General features: G+C 36.4%; 1 protein-coding gene across 5 annotated transcripts in view; it reads right to left on the bottom strand.

The window, feature by feature from the left end:
- LOC100711820 (protocadherin-15) overlaps nucleotides 1-12,640 on the bottom strand; it is a 211,969-nt gene that overhangs the window by 143,123 nt on the left and 56,206 nt on the right. For 4 of the 5 annotated variants that reach the window (XM_019362588.2, XM_019362590.2, XM_019362589.2 and 1 more), the window contains exons 5-9: nucleotides 11,575-11,735; nucleotides 10,980-11,135; nucleotides 7,523-7,642; nucleotides 5,036-5,146; nucleotides 1,237-1,407 (exon numbers count right to left, since the gene is read on the bottom strand). In XM_019362588.2, the coding sequence (XP_019218133.1) occupies nucleotides 1,237-1,407; nucleotides 5,036-5,146; nucleotides 7,523-7,642; nucleotides 10,980-11,135; nucleotides 11,575-11,735 (719 nt within the window). Of the gene's footprint in view, nucleotides 1-1,236; nucleotides 1,408-5,035; nucleotides 5,147-6,284; nucleotides 6,412-7,522; nucleotides 7,643-10,979; nucleotides 11,136-11,574; nucleotides 11,736-12,640 lie in introns of those variants that run through there. The other variant, XM_019362591.2, reaches the window with a different exon arrangement.

A 12,640-nucleotide genomic window follows, 5' to 3' on the forward strand; every position in this document is an offset into this window, starting at 1 on the left:
GTTTGCGGCAAAATGAGCTACATTTTAAATGCCAAAGTCAGTAAATAAATTTTTCATTTGTTTATCTTTACTGCAGGCTTGAATTGGCATTAGACCTTGATTTGAAAGCTCGAAGACAAGAAAGTGAAGATATCCATTGTGACGCAGTCTATCAATATACTCTGTAAAAGTAAAATGGAGATATGCATAAACAGCCCGAACAATTTAAAGCTTCTTTAGAGATCAGGTCTCACTCTTGATCTTTTCATAATTCTTCGTAATTCTTTGTGGCATAGATTCAACAATATGCTGGATTCTTCAAAATGTCTGGTCCATATTAACATGATAGCATCAGACAACTGCTGCTGCTATTTGTTGGCTACACATCCAACCTCCCATTGCACCCAAAGTGTTCTCTTAGATTGAGAACTGGTGACTGTGGAGTCCATTTGAGTACTCTCAACTCATTGTCAGGTTCATGAAACCAGTTTGAAATGATTTGAGCTTTTGTGAGATGGTGCGTTATCCTGCTGGACAAAGCCATCAGATGATGGGTGCATTGTAGTCATAAAAGGATGGACATGGTCAGCAACAAGACTCAGGCAGGCTGTGGCATTTAAATTATGCTCAGTTGGTACTAAGAGGCCCAAAGTTTGGCAAGAAAATATTCCCTTACTCCATCACCAGCAGCGTGAATTGTTGATACAAAACAGGATGGAGCCATGCTTTCATGTTGTTTACTGAAAACTACCCCAAAATTATCTGAGTTATTGTTGTCTTTCTTTTAGTTTGAAACTGTCATGACATTGATCCTCTAAATTCTGACCCTTTAAGGCATTTTCACCCAGTGAACTTTTTTTTCTGTTCTTCACAACATTCTCTCCAAATCCTAGAAACGGTAATTCAGAAAAAACCCAGGAGATTAGCAGTTTCTGAAATACTAAGACTAGCCCGACTGGCACCAACAGTGCTCTGTCTTCCCCATTCTGCTGCTGTTTGAACTTGAGCAGGTTGTCTTGACAATGTCTAATATGCCTAAATGCACTGAGTTACTGCCATATGATTGGCTGATGTTGTGTTATGAGTAGCTGAACCAGTGTACTTAATAAAGTGGCGGTGAGTGTATGCATGTTATCATTGTCCACTGAAGGCAGTAAGTGATCCACAAATGCACATTGCAACAAAAATTTAAAGCTAAAAATTCCCTCTGCACAGTACACGTGAATATAACACATTACAGAATAAACACAAACTTACCGGCTCGATCAGCTCAAGCACATTAGCCTTATACGTGATGGGGCTACAATCACGGGTGTTTCCCACAAGTGTACATGGTAGAAACATGGGACCCAAATCATCACCATCCAGTACATCCACAGTTAGTGTGGTGGTGGCTGTTCGTCGGCCACTTGGATTAGGGGCTCGATCCTAGACAGACAGACAGAGTTTTTTTGGTGATACTGCACAATTATGTGGCTACATTTATCTTTGTGTCTTGAATGAAAAGCGATCAGGACACGATCAAGAAAAACACACAATAATACAGAAAGGCTGGTTTTTATCTGATATATTCTATATCTAATCCACAGCATTCATGTTCATGTAGGCTGGTGATACAATATGGTTGATATGTTTAGCCAGTGTATACACCATACTGTAATCTATTTCATGAATCTCTTTGGTGACCAAAATTTCACAAAAATACACATTCAGCAACATATTACATAAATTCCAGTAAAGTAGAATAACAAATATGGAAGTATAGCATGCACTGGTCCCACTCCCATCTGCTCCTGTATGATTCACCGAAAATATTCAAAACTATACACAGGAAATGATGTTCAACATCTGTCAGGTGTTTCAGCCTTGCAAGGCATTAACATTTTTATTAGACAAAAAAGAAGGGTGTTTTCTCATTTCTTAAATGCAAATATATGCTAAGGATAAATTAAGTTCCAACATTTGGTCTCACCCACGTAAAATTAAGAAGAGAAAATAATAATAACACTTAATAATAATAATAATAACAACTTAGATTTATATAACACCTTTCAAGATACCCAAGTTGTAGTAGTAGAAAAAAAATCACATCAATAAAATCTTGAAAACCAAACTTTTTATTCATATTTTTGATAGCATGAATACAACTGTTTATTGGTCCACTGGCTGGACTAAGTTGTAGCACTGCTAACCCACCTTTCCCTTTTTTTGTAAGATTGCATAAAAATGAAACAGCATTGCTGCATTTCATGACATGCTTTCTGGTTGTTATGGGATTACAGTTAATTACAGTGAAATTGTTTTGAAGATTTTGCTTTGATTTTTTTCTAACTAAATGGCATTGATACAACAGAATTTGGTATTCTGTACAAAGTCAAAAACTCCCCCATGTGTTGGAATTACAGGTTGATTCAGTTTTGTTTATGTCTCTCTGAGTAGTCACATAAGTTTAGATTTTTTTTGGTAAAAGTTAATTAAATAATGTAGTTTAAAACTCTAGAACTCGGAAATATTCTGCAGGTAATATAATTATCATATAGCTATTAATTTAAAAATAGAAGGATATATGTAAGAGGTGTTTAAATAAATACATTATTTTTTTAATGACCAATTCACCTGGTGGTTGATGACATTGAACTGAAAGAAGAAAACTGAATCTTAGAATTACTTTTCAGTGAGAATGTTACTATTGTGGAAAGGTTTGAAGCTTTTGAAACAAGAAACAGTAGAATGTATGACCTTGGTACACACAAAATGAAAAATAGATGTGTTCACATGAGCTGTAACTCAAAAGAAGGCCAGTAGACCCTAAGCTGGGTTTCAGTGAAACCCTCATAAAAAATAAAAAAAAGAAAATCACAAAAAACACAACCCTACTGAGAGATCGATAGTAAAGATTCTCACAAACATTTCCGTCTACTTAGGTCATTTATTATCTTTAGTCTCTACAATTTTAATTCTAATATTTACATCTACTTTTCATCTGCAGTCCAGTTGAAAAAATGATAGAAAGCAAGAAATAGCCAAATAAGGCTACTACTAAACTCCTAAACTACTCAACAGTCGGTGCGATCGCCACATCTTACTTACAGGAAGAAACCCATGAGATATTATCTGCTATTCAATGTGTGAGTCATCTAGATTTCCATCAGCTTCACATTTTATGTATGCATATGAGGGAGCACTCTCAAACCCTCTTCAGATAAAGCTGCTTTCTGCCATTAAACTCTTCTAAGTAGCACAACTTAAGCACTAGACAATCAAGATATCAGGTATAAAACCTTAATTAAGTTTCCTCAAAGTTCCCGTTTTAATATTACTTAATCACATCAAATCATTGCAATACATTATACTCCCAATTACTCGACAGTAAAAGAAAGAAACTGGGGCCTCTGCCAAGAAATGATCTCCTCAAAACTATACTCACAAAGTTCCTGAAACATCTTTAATGAGCAAGATTGAAGATACCATTTAAAAAGTGAAATCAGATAACACAAATATGAAATAATATATAGTCTGATTATATATAGTTTAAAGACTGAAAAAAATCATAAAAAATAGTAGATTTCCATCAAGTTCACAGAGGAGTTTTCCCCTGCTGGCTTCATTACTGTAAGCTATGCTTGACGAGAAGCTGTGACATCACGCAGTGACTCATGATAAGCAATTTTGCCAACACTATCTTGGTGTTTTGAAAATGGACAAGACAAGAGAGAGATGGATCTAAAATTAAAACTGAGAGCACTGCGCAGTCATCGGGTAATGACTTGTGATAGACGAGTCTTGACTATACCCCTGGATAACTGTCTATTGTGACTCTAATAACGAACATACTTTGCAAAACGAACTTCATGTGTTATTTAACGTGGACTGAAACCGAGCCAGGTTTCATTTCACAGTTCCAGGAATTGAGGCCATGAAGTCATCAGGAAAGCGTTTACAGATCAAAAGAGCTGAGGCTCATCTTTCTACAGACTTCTTTACAACCTGAAGTCTTTTTACTACTAGAGACCATTAAAAATAATGCAATTTTAAGACAAATCCACAACGGCTTTAATTTTTTTAAACTCAGAGAATAAGCTAAGAGGACAGTCTATGATGTGGACACAGTTAGCATGGCATAAAGACTGAAACCACAGACTTTAAAACCATCGCTCATCTGAATTCACCTGAATTCATCTTTACTATAGTGAACAATGTAATCAAACATCTCAGGTTTTCACACAAGGTGTATATACTTTATCTGCAATAAATGTACATCTTAAATGGTCACCCATGTTTTTTTTCTTTTCTTTTTTTGTGGTTGTATGGGTTCAGTTAAGCTTAGACTTCTGTTTTTTGGAATTTATATACAGTAATTTCAAAGCTACTCAAAACACTCTAAATACTGTATTCAGACAAAGAGTAAATATGTCACCCTGTTAAGCGGCCAGAAACACATTAATCTTACAGTGTACTGCTGACTCTCCATAGTGCTTTCAGGGCCTTGAGACATATGAATATTTTGCAGAATACTTTTTTGAGAACTGCTTTTGAAAGCAAGTATTTCTTAACACAATAAAAAAAAAAAAACTTTTTTGGCACCATCAGCAACACAAACAATTTTCTATCATGCTTCAGCTTAGCATCCTTCAAACTTCAACTACAATTTCCCATAACTGTGCTTTGCTTATTGAGTGAAAATCACTATAAGCCACCTTTATAAATAAAACATACACAGAGCTCAGAAATAAAAGGAAAACAATTAGGCTAACAGAGACATTAGTGATAATTAGGGGTGCTCTAAGAGATCCCTTAAGGCTCACACAACAATACAGAAATAGTGAGAAAAGCTGCATAACATTAATGTTGCCATGATAATACAAATTTACATAAAACAACACTCCAGGCAGCAGACTACACTCCTACCCATGAAAGAGATGGCTGATTTTCTTCAGCCATTTTCTATGACAGGTCCACATGAAGGTGTTCCTTTCAAGAGCTTTAACTTAAAAAAAAATCAACGTAACACAGTGAGACATAATAACACACAAATAGAAATGTTGAAAAAACTTACATTAGCTTGTATGATGACTAGGTATCTTGTTATATCCTCATAGTTGAGTCTTTCTCTGAGAACTACAGAGCCAAACAGTGTCAGCGGGATGTCAAAGGTTCTGTTAGCTGTCTGAAAGACAAACAAATACATTACACACATCAAGAGTGAGTCGCAGCAGGGTCGACCATTCACTCTTTCTCTTTCCTTACAGTTTTGACAAGGCATGCATTACACTTTTTTGGTTTAAGCAACGGATGTGACTGTGCAATTTCAGTATAAATATATTTTAGTTTTCTTGACATGATACAAAACTTTTAAAAAAAATGATTCATGCAATCTATATTCATAATAATTCATTAAAATGATTATGATGAGAGAGAAAAATAAAGACTAGTATGTTTATAAAATAGGTGACATTCAAAGAAAAATCAACCAGAAGAAGACACAGTACTGACAACAATTTACTAAAACAAAAAACAGAAATAAAGAATTTATTCAAAGGAGCTGAGATTCAGCATCATCTTTTCTCAACTGCACAGATAACATCTCAGTGTTTCTACTAAAGCTTAATGTGAACAAGTGTTAATTTCTTTGACTAGTTTGTGTCAAAGACCTTTTTTCTGATGAAATCAAGACAACTAAATAAATGCGTGAGGACAAAAACGAGATGTCAATATTATGGAGAGACAAGTGCCAATCAGAATTAATTGAGTTGTATAGTGAGGCGGGAGGCGTTTAGAAGTCATCCAATCAGAAGTAAGTCTTAGACGCCTACAATTTGATCTGTCTACAACAAACAGTGTAGGAGTAGGGCTGGGCGATTTGAGGAAAATCTGATATTGTGATATTTTTGGGGGGCTATATCACAATACACAATATACATCACGATATGTTTAAAGAACCTCCAACAGCAAATGTTATTTTCAACCATATAATGCCTAACATCGCACTGGTATAATCATCCAAATTGACTATTCATTGTTTTTTCTAATTTGAAAACAAAAAAACCCAAAAAATCTGAGTGAATTGAAATGTTTTCATCAGTTGACACAGAGGTTTTTCACAAATGACAATACTGTCACAGTAAGTCTCTTCCTGTGGTCAACATTAGGCCTTTAACAACAACAACAAAAAGATAATAACAACAAAAAAGTACATGAAGCAAGAATAGACGACACAAAATAAAACAATTCAAATTAAAAAGATGCTCTTTTGTGCTTATAACATATAAAAATTGTAAAATAATTAATGCGGAGTTTACTGCTACCTTTTGCGGCAATAGTTTGCGGCATGTTTTGCAAATTACTCAAATTACTGCATCTTGCTCTGCATGCTCCTTGTGAAATCCAGCGAATCTCGCTTGCCCGAAACTCCTCCTGTCGCCATATTTTTCCCTATCTGGTAGTAGATAAACACGCATGCTCAGCATTGTGTCAGGTCGAAAATTTTCCGGGATGGGCGGAGTTAATGATGCATTCGCAGTGTGTGGGATAAAAGAAAAACTCATGGTGACTGCTCAATATTTACATGTCAATTTATACTCAATGGTTACGATAAAGCCATTTTAACCATCTTACGTGGAAAAACTCGTGATTCCGTATATCGCCCAGCCGTAGGTATGAGCTCCCTGTTTCTCATGAAAACGTGACAAAATGTCAACACACAAGGAGGCGATAAGTAGACATCCTCTACTGACACATTTAGCAGCTTTCACTGGCAAAGACAAACTTTTACACAAAACTTTTTGGTCAACTAAATCAGCTTCGAATCAAACTAGACTAGACTAAAAATAAAAGAATTTAGATGCCTAAATTATAACTAAAACTAAATGATGTTTTAGTCAAAAGACTCATTAAAACAAAATGAGAATTTGGTGTCAAAATTAACACTGATGTGAACATTTAAAGAGATAAGAAACGGTGCCATATCTGACTGCATGAAGAAGATTAATTGTGCAGTCTTTAGCAATAATCACTAATCGTTGTAATTTACTGCTTCTAACATTAATTATCGCTGAGATGAAAGTAAAGCATAAGGAGAATCTAATGTTATAGCTACTGTTTTTGAGCATCAAAAGAAAATTTCTACTATTTTTTTTATTTTTTATTACATTAATGTTGCTATAATGTATAATTTATATAAAGATGTAAATAGGGAATTGTAAGTGCTCCTTTCTGGATGTTGGTTGTCTTTTGCATAACTTTGCTGGTGTGCATTAGGAAACCAATTTGCAACTTGTTTTTAGAAACTGGAGACGATGGTTAAAAAATATGATTTCTAAGATCAGATTTGGCAAGAAGAAAAAGTAAACAGTTCTCAACTGTGATCTCAATCAAATTTTAAATCAGTACTGCTTTATACTCTATTGTCAAAGAGAAGAAAGAGGAAGAATAAAGAAGCAGAAGCACTATAACTGCTTATGCAGCTTTGCTGCTTGGTCTCTAGTGAATTTATAACCATGCTACACCATGTTGACAGAGATCAGTGGGCAAGTGGATGACCTACCGGGTCTCTCGGATTGTACTGGATGGTGTACTCTATCTGTCCATTGGGACCGTCATCAATGTCTGTTGCTCCATTGTTTCCTGAGAAACCAGAAAAGATAGTCGTTCCAACTGGGGTCAGCTGAAAACACAACAGAAAAAGAGAGTTTTAATACTTTTTTCTGTACACCTTTAGTACAACAACCAACACTGTGTTGTTTGTTTATTTCTTTCAGTTTAGATGAACACAAAGAGAAAGTATACTTTGTAGCACATTTAGGTACTAGCTCATTCCCATCTTCCCTGGATAGGTTAAAAAACAGTGAGATCCAGTTCAAGTCTATGCGAGGACACACATACACAAACTCAAGTACCCACACATATGGTAGCAAATGGAAAGCCACACAAATCAAAACGTTAATCAATAATTACATAAAAAAAAGAAAAAGTTATCATAAACTAAAAATCACAAACTGATGCTCACAAGACTGAACAGTCAAAATCCATTGTTTCAAATCCAGAGAGAAACTACAGAAATTTGCACCAGTGTTCAAATTGTTTTTAAGCATATTACAAGTTTTAACTGATTTATAGGAAAAAGCTGACTGCGCAAACTGGTGCCTTGCTTATGCTCATTTACTGAGAGCAAAGCTGGACAAATCCCCTCAAACATGGGAGAGCAGCATCATGGAGAATATTATTTACTAAACATCCATCTGAATAACACATTACATTATCAAAACTTAATATATTATATTTAGTAAGTATATGACATGACATTGACAGGATTTTCTGTCTATAACTTTGACTTGTTTACAAAAGGATCTAATTTACTTTATGTTATGTGACCAGAATGACATACAGTACAGTAATGAAAGTACAATAAAATCTTAGATGTATGAACTATTAATTAGTTCCTAATATGCTTAAAATATTTTTTGGTGGTTTTTCAAGCTTGGGTCGAATCTATGAAAACTGCCAAAGAGAACACAGTTTGACAAACATAAAATAGTATTTTTCACCACCAACAGGATTCCCAAATTGTTGAAAACTTGTCATGGTGGTATCTTCACATGGTGTTCAGTTCCTTAAAAAAACTGAGCAAACTGGACAAATGGAGGACAAAAGAAGAAGTGACAGGCTTAAAAAAAGTCATGCAGATAAGCAACATCTGAAAGTCATGTCCTTCAGAAATAGGAAAATACAGAAAGGGGGGGGGGAAACACCTGACACAGGACCTGAGAGATGCTCGGACAACAACGTTATTGCAGCAGTGTGGGATCATCTTGACACAGAACAGGACAAAAGACGGCCAACATCCAAAGAAGAGCTCTGAATGTCCTTCAAGATGCCTGGAAAACTATTCCTGAAGACTAAGGCTAAGAAATAACAAAAAAGCTTCTCTATGAAAGTTTAGACTTGTTGGAAAATAAAGGTCATACTAAATAATCACCTTAAAGCTCCTTTAAACTCATCATCCTCATATATTGTGTATTCATGCACTGCACGTTTGCACGTTTCAGTAAATAACTGCATGTACTTCCCATTTTCCCACCAAAACATATAAAGAATGAGTGGCAGCTAAAGTACAGTACAGTACTGTAAAATAGCTTGTTGTTGCAGTTGTTTACAATAACTCACTGATCTATGAGCCAGTATTTTCCTTTAAATTCAGTGTCACAGTCAGAAAAATATAGCTTACTTTCATACAGAGAACAGATAAGGCGTTCAAAAAGAATGCCATTCATTTTGATTTCATTTTTCTGAGAGAAATTTTTAGGGTGGAAGACGCACACTTGCCACCGTGCATAGAAGAGAAGAACTTTGCCAATATATGTATTGCTGTGCTATATTTTTCGATCCATGTGCCAAGGGATCTGTGATTACGTGTCAAAGCAGAAGTTTAATCTCCAGACAGAACTGGAAACATCCGCGATTAACTTTAATTTAGCTGTTGTACCAATGATTTGTTACATCATTTCCCTCAACAGGGTTATCTTTGCCTCCCACTGATCTCACAATGGTCTTCAGAATGTCTCATGCTGTCACTTTGCCACTTCTGGATACAGCTGTAATGAAGCAACTCCAGACTCAAGCACCGGTGCCAGCTCATGAAATCAGCCACAGTGATCACCTTGTACTCAGAAAAAATACTCACTGAACTCATAAATTGTGCCCTAGACATCCTTATAAATAACCATATATCCTCTGTCTGTCTTATCAGTCTGACTCACTTGCTTGTAGCCAGTATTTTTTAGAAATAGACAGCCAAGAAGAAGACTAGATTATAAGATTTCAGATGAAAGTGGATGAACACCTTTTGATTTCAAATTTACTGCTTTTGTCTGAGTTCTGGGGCCAATAGAAGTGAATTAGACAATAGTTGTCCACCTAATGAGCCCACGTCCACTCAGATCCCAATAAATGTGCTACTACTTTTAAATTACTACCTAGATCTGAATTAATGTTTTAATTTTTTATCTTACTACTGCAAAATAGAATGAATTTACCTTGGCCTTCCACAGGGATCATATTTTTTACAGTGCATCTTCTTAATTGTATTGTGAACCTTGGTAGTGAATGGAGGAAACTATTATAGTAGGAGTAATGAGGAAGTGGAAATGCGTAGGAGGTGATGGGGTGGGAACAAGAATCGGCGACAACCAGAAATTTATAGAGTGTGGCAACGAAAAGGTTGGGAAAGGTTGAGAAAAGGTGACATAATGAAGAGGTGGGAGCGGTGAGGGGGCATGTGAGTGTGTATATGTGTGAGAGCCAGGGAGGGAGGGAGAGGTGTTCTGCAAAAACAGAGGAGAGGCCAAGAGAAAGAAAGGGAGAGACTGAGAAGACAGATTGAGTTGGACAGGCTGTGGAAGACTGTATAATGAGATATTCTACCGGGACCGCTAGGTCTGTGCTGGCAGCCGGCTACATGTATCCTTGTCCAGCTTAAGTTTGAACCTCCTCTAGTTATATTTTTGCTTCTACAGACTCTGGAGAACAAACTAACTGTGGGATTGGCATCATAAAGATTATTTTGGAAACCCCAGAATAACAGATATGGATCGCTCATATAGCTGCCCAAGAACTGAGATTTTTTTTTTCATTACTGTTCACTACCTTGCCCTTCAACTTTGGTACGACAGCAAAAACGCACACAAAAAGCCAGACAATGTGCACTGCTGCATTTTCTCTATAGAATATATAAAAGAGCATGACTGAAAGGACAGCAGTGGGAAGGCTTAGTGTACAGTACACTTGATATGTTGTATTCATGTATGAGTGAGCTGTAGCCCCCGTTTCAAACACACAAACACTCTCTGCTCTCAAATCGATGACTTTGATTAATACTTTCACAACAGCAGCAGCTGTGCAGGTCGGTTTAACGAATGGCTTTATTGCTTTCTTTCTTTCTTTTGACTTAACGTTACTTCACAGACAGAGATGGTGTACGTTTTTGTGTGCAACTGGGTTTTTACCTCATTCACGGCGACGTAGTATCTCGGCTGCTGGAAACGGGGCTCGTTGTCGTTGCGGTCTCGAACAACGATGCGGACCTCGTGTAAAATCACAGTGCCTATCAGCTCATTGGTACACTGAACCTGAACCACGATGGAGTGAATGTACGAGGGGGGCTGGAAAAGAGGAAACACAGGAGGAGAAAGAGGTTCTTAAAATGTTAAATGTGCAATTTTAAATTAAGTCTATTTATCTTGAGGAAAAAAGACTACACAAAGACTTTGTGTATTGTATTTACTTTTTGTGCCAAATCACAGTCAAAAACAAGTGTGGATTACTTCAGAACAGGATGATGAATGTTTACTAAGAGGAAAAAAGAGCTAAAACCTGCTAAATTTCTCACAACAGCAAATGATGGCTAAAGTAAAACACATATAAAAATAAATAAATAAGAGCTATAGAAATGTAAATGTACTTCCACTGTTTATGTCTCCTGGGGTTAATCGAATTAAAGAAAAACTAGGAGCAAAAACTGCATTTGCTGAAGCAGCAATTTTACTTGGCATACGGCACAATGAGTGAACGTGACTGAAGAAAAGCTAGAATAAATCTTACATCTCTGTCCAGCACCCGTCCCGTGCTGTTCAGGTAAAGAGCTTGTTTGGAAGGGTCAAGAATGACCCAGCGATCGTTGTTGTCCCTCAGGGACAGAGAGATGGTTCGATCCGGACCCTCAGCCACACCGTTGATGTGCATGTTGTCCACCAACAATGTTCCTGAAATAAAATAAAAGCAGGTTTAATAATCCTTTGGCTCAAGAGACAGACGCAGCGTCCAGAGCTTCAGGATGTAAAAAGTAGAATTCAATTACCTCTGGAGTTAAACAGAAACAGACAGAGAAACCGTTTGGTCCAAAATGAGTAATAAATGAAAAGGAAGCAGGAAAAATTTAGACAGAACCCTCAGTTTTTCTTCATGTTCTCAATTAAATATATACCTGGAAATTATATGCCGGATGTAGCCAGAGTCAAGGGCAATTACATGGACAAGCTCATAACATAGAGCCAGAGAGGAAGAGAGCGACATGAGGAGGGGAAAAAAGGCATTCAGTGGGGCAAGTCTGCTTCCTTCTGCTATAACTATACCTGAAGACTGAAGAGTGTCTGCTACGCAAAACATAACAGACAGACTTCAGGAAGAAACAAGAAAACAACAAATGTTTTAATGATTTAATTGCTTTTATCAGCCTGGAATTAATTAAAGAAAAACATCAAAATATTTTTAAAAAGTAAACATTTTAATAAGACAGATGGCAAAATGAAATAAACTCGATTAATTTAACATAGTCATCGGTGGGTGGTGAAGTAATTTGGGAATGAGAAAAATACTGGAAAGCGAAAACAAAGAGAGAGAAATACAGTACAAACAGGAGGAAAAGACCATTTAAATGGTATCAGTGAGCTGTGGAAATTTAAGCTGGGCATTTTATCTGCAAAAACAAAAATTAAGCCATGTGGTCTGAGAAGGCAGATTACATGAGAACTGATAAAACGCACTTGGAAATGTCACAAAATGTGCTGTTATTTGTTGTTTCTGGGTGAAACTGTCAATGAAAATCAAACAGGGATGTTTGTATTAGTGGTGAACAGCTGATGAATAACTTGAGTGTTGGTCTAATGTG

The sequence above is a fragment of the Oreochromis niloticus genome, linkage group LG8 (assembly GCF_001858045.2).
Source record: "Oreochromis niloticus isolate F11D_XX linkage group LG8, O_niloticus_UMD_NMBU, whole genome shotgun sequence".
NCBI lineage: Eukaryota > Metazoa > Chordata > Actinopteri > Cichliformes > Cichlidae > Oreochromis > Oreochromis niloticus.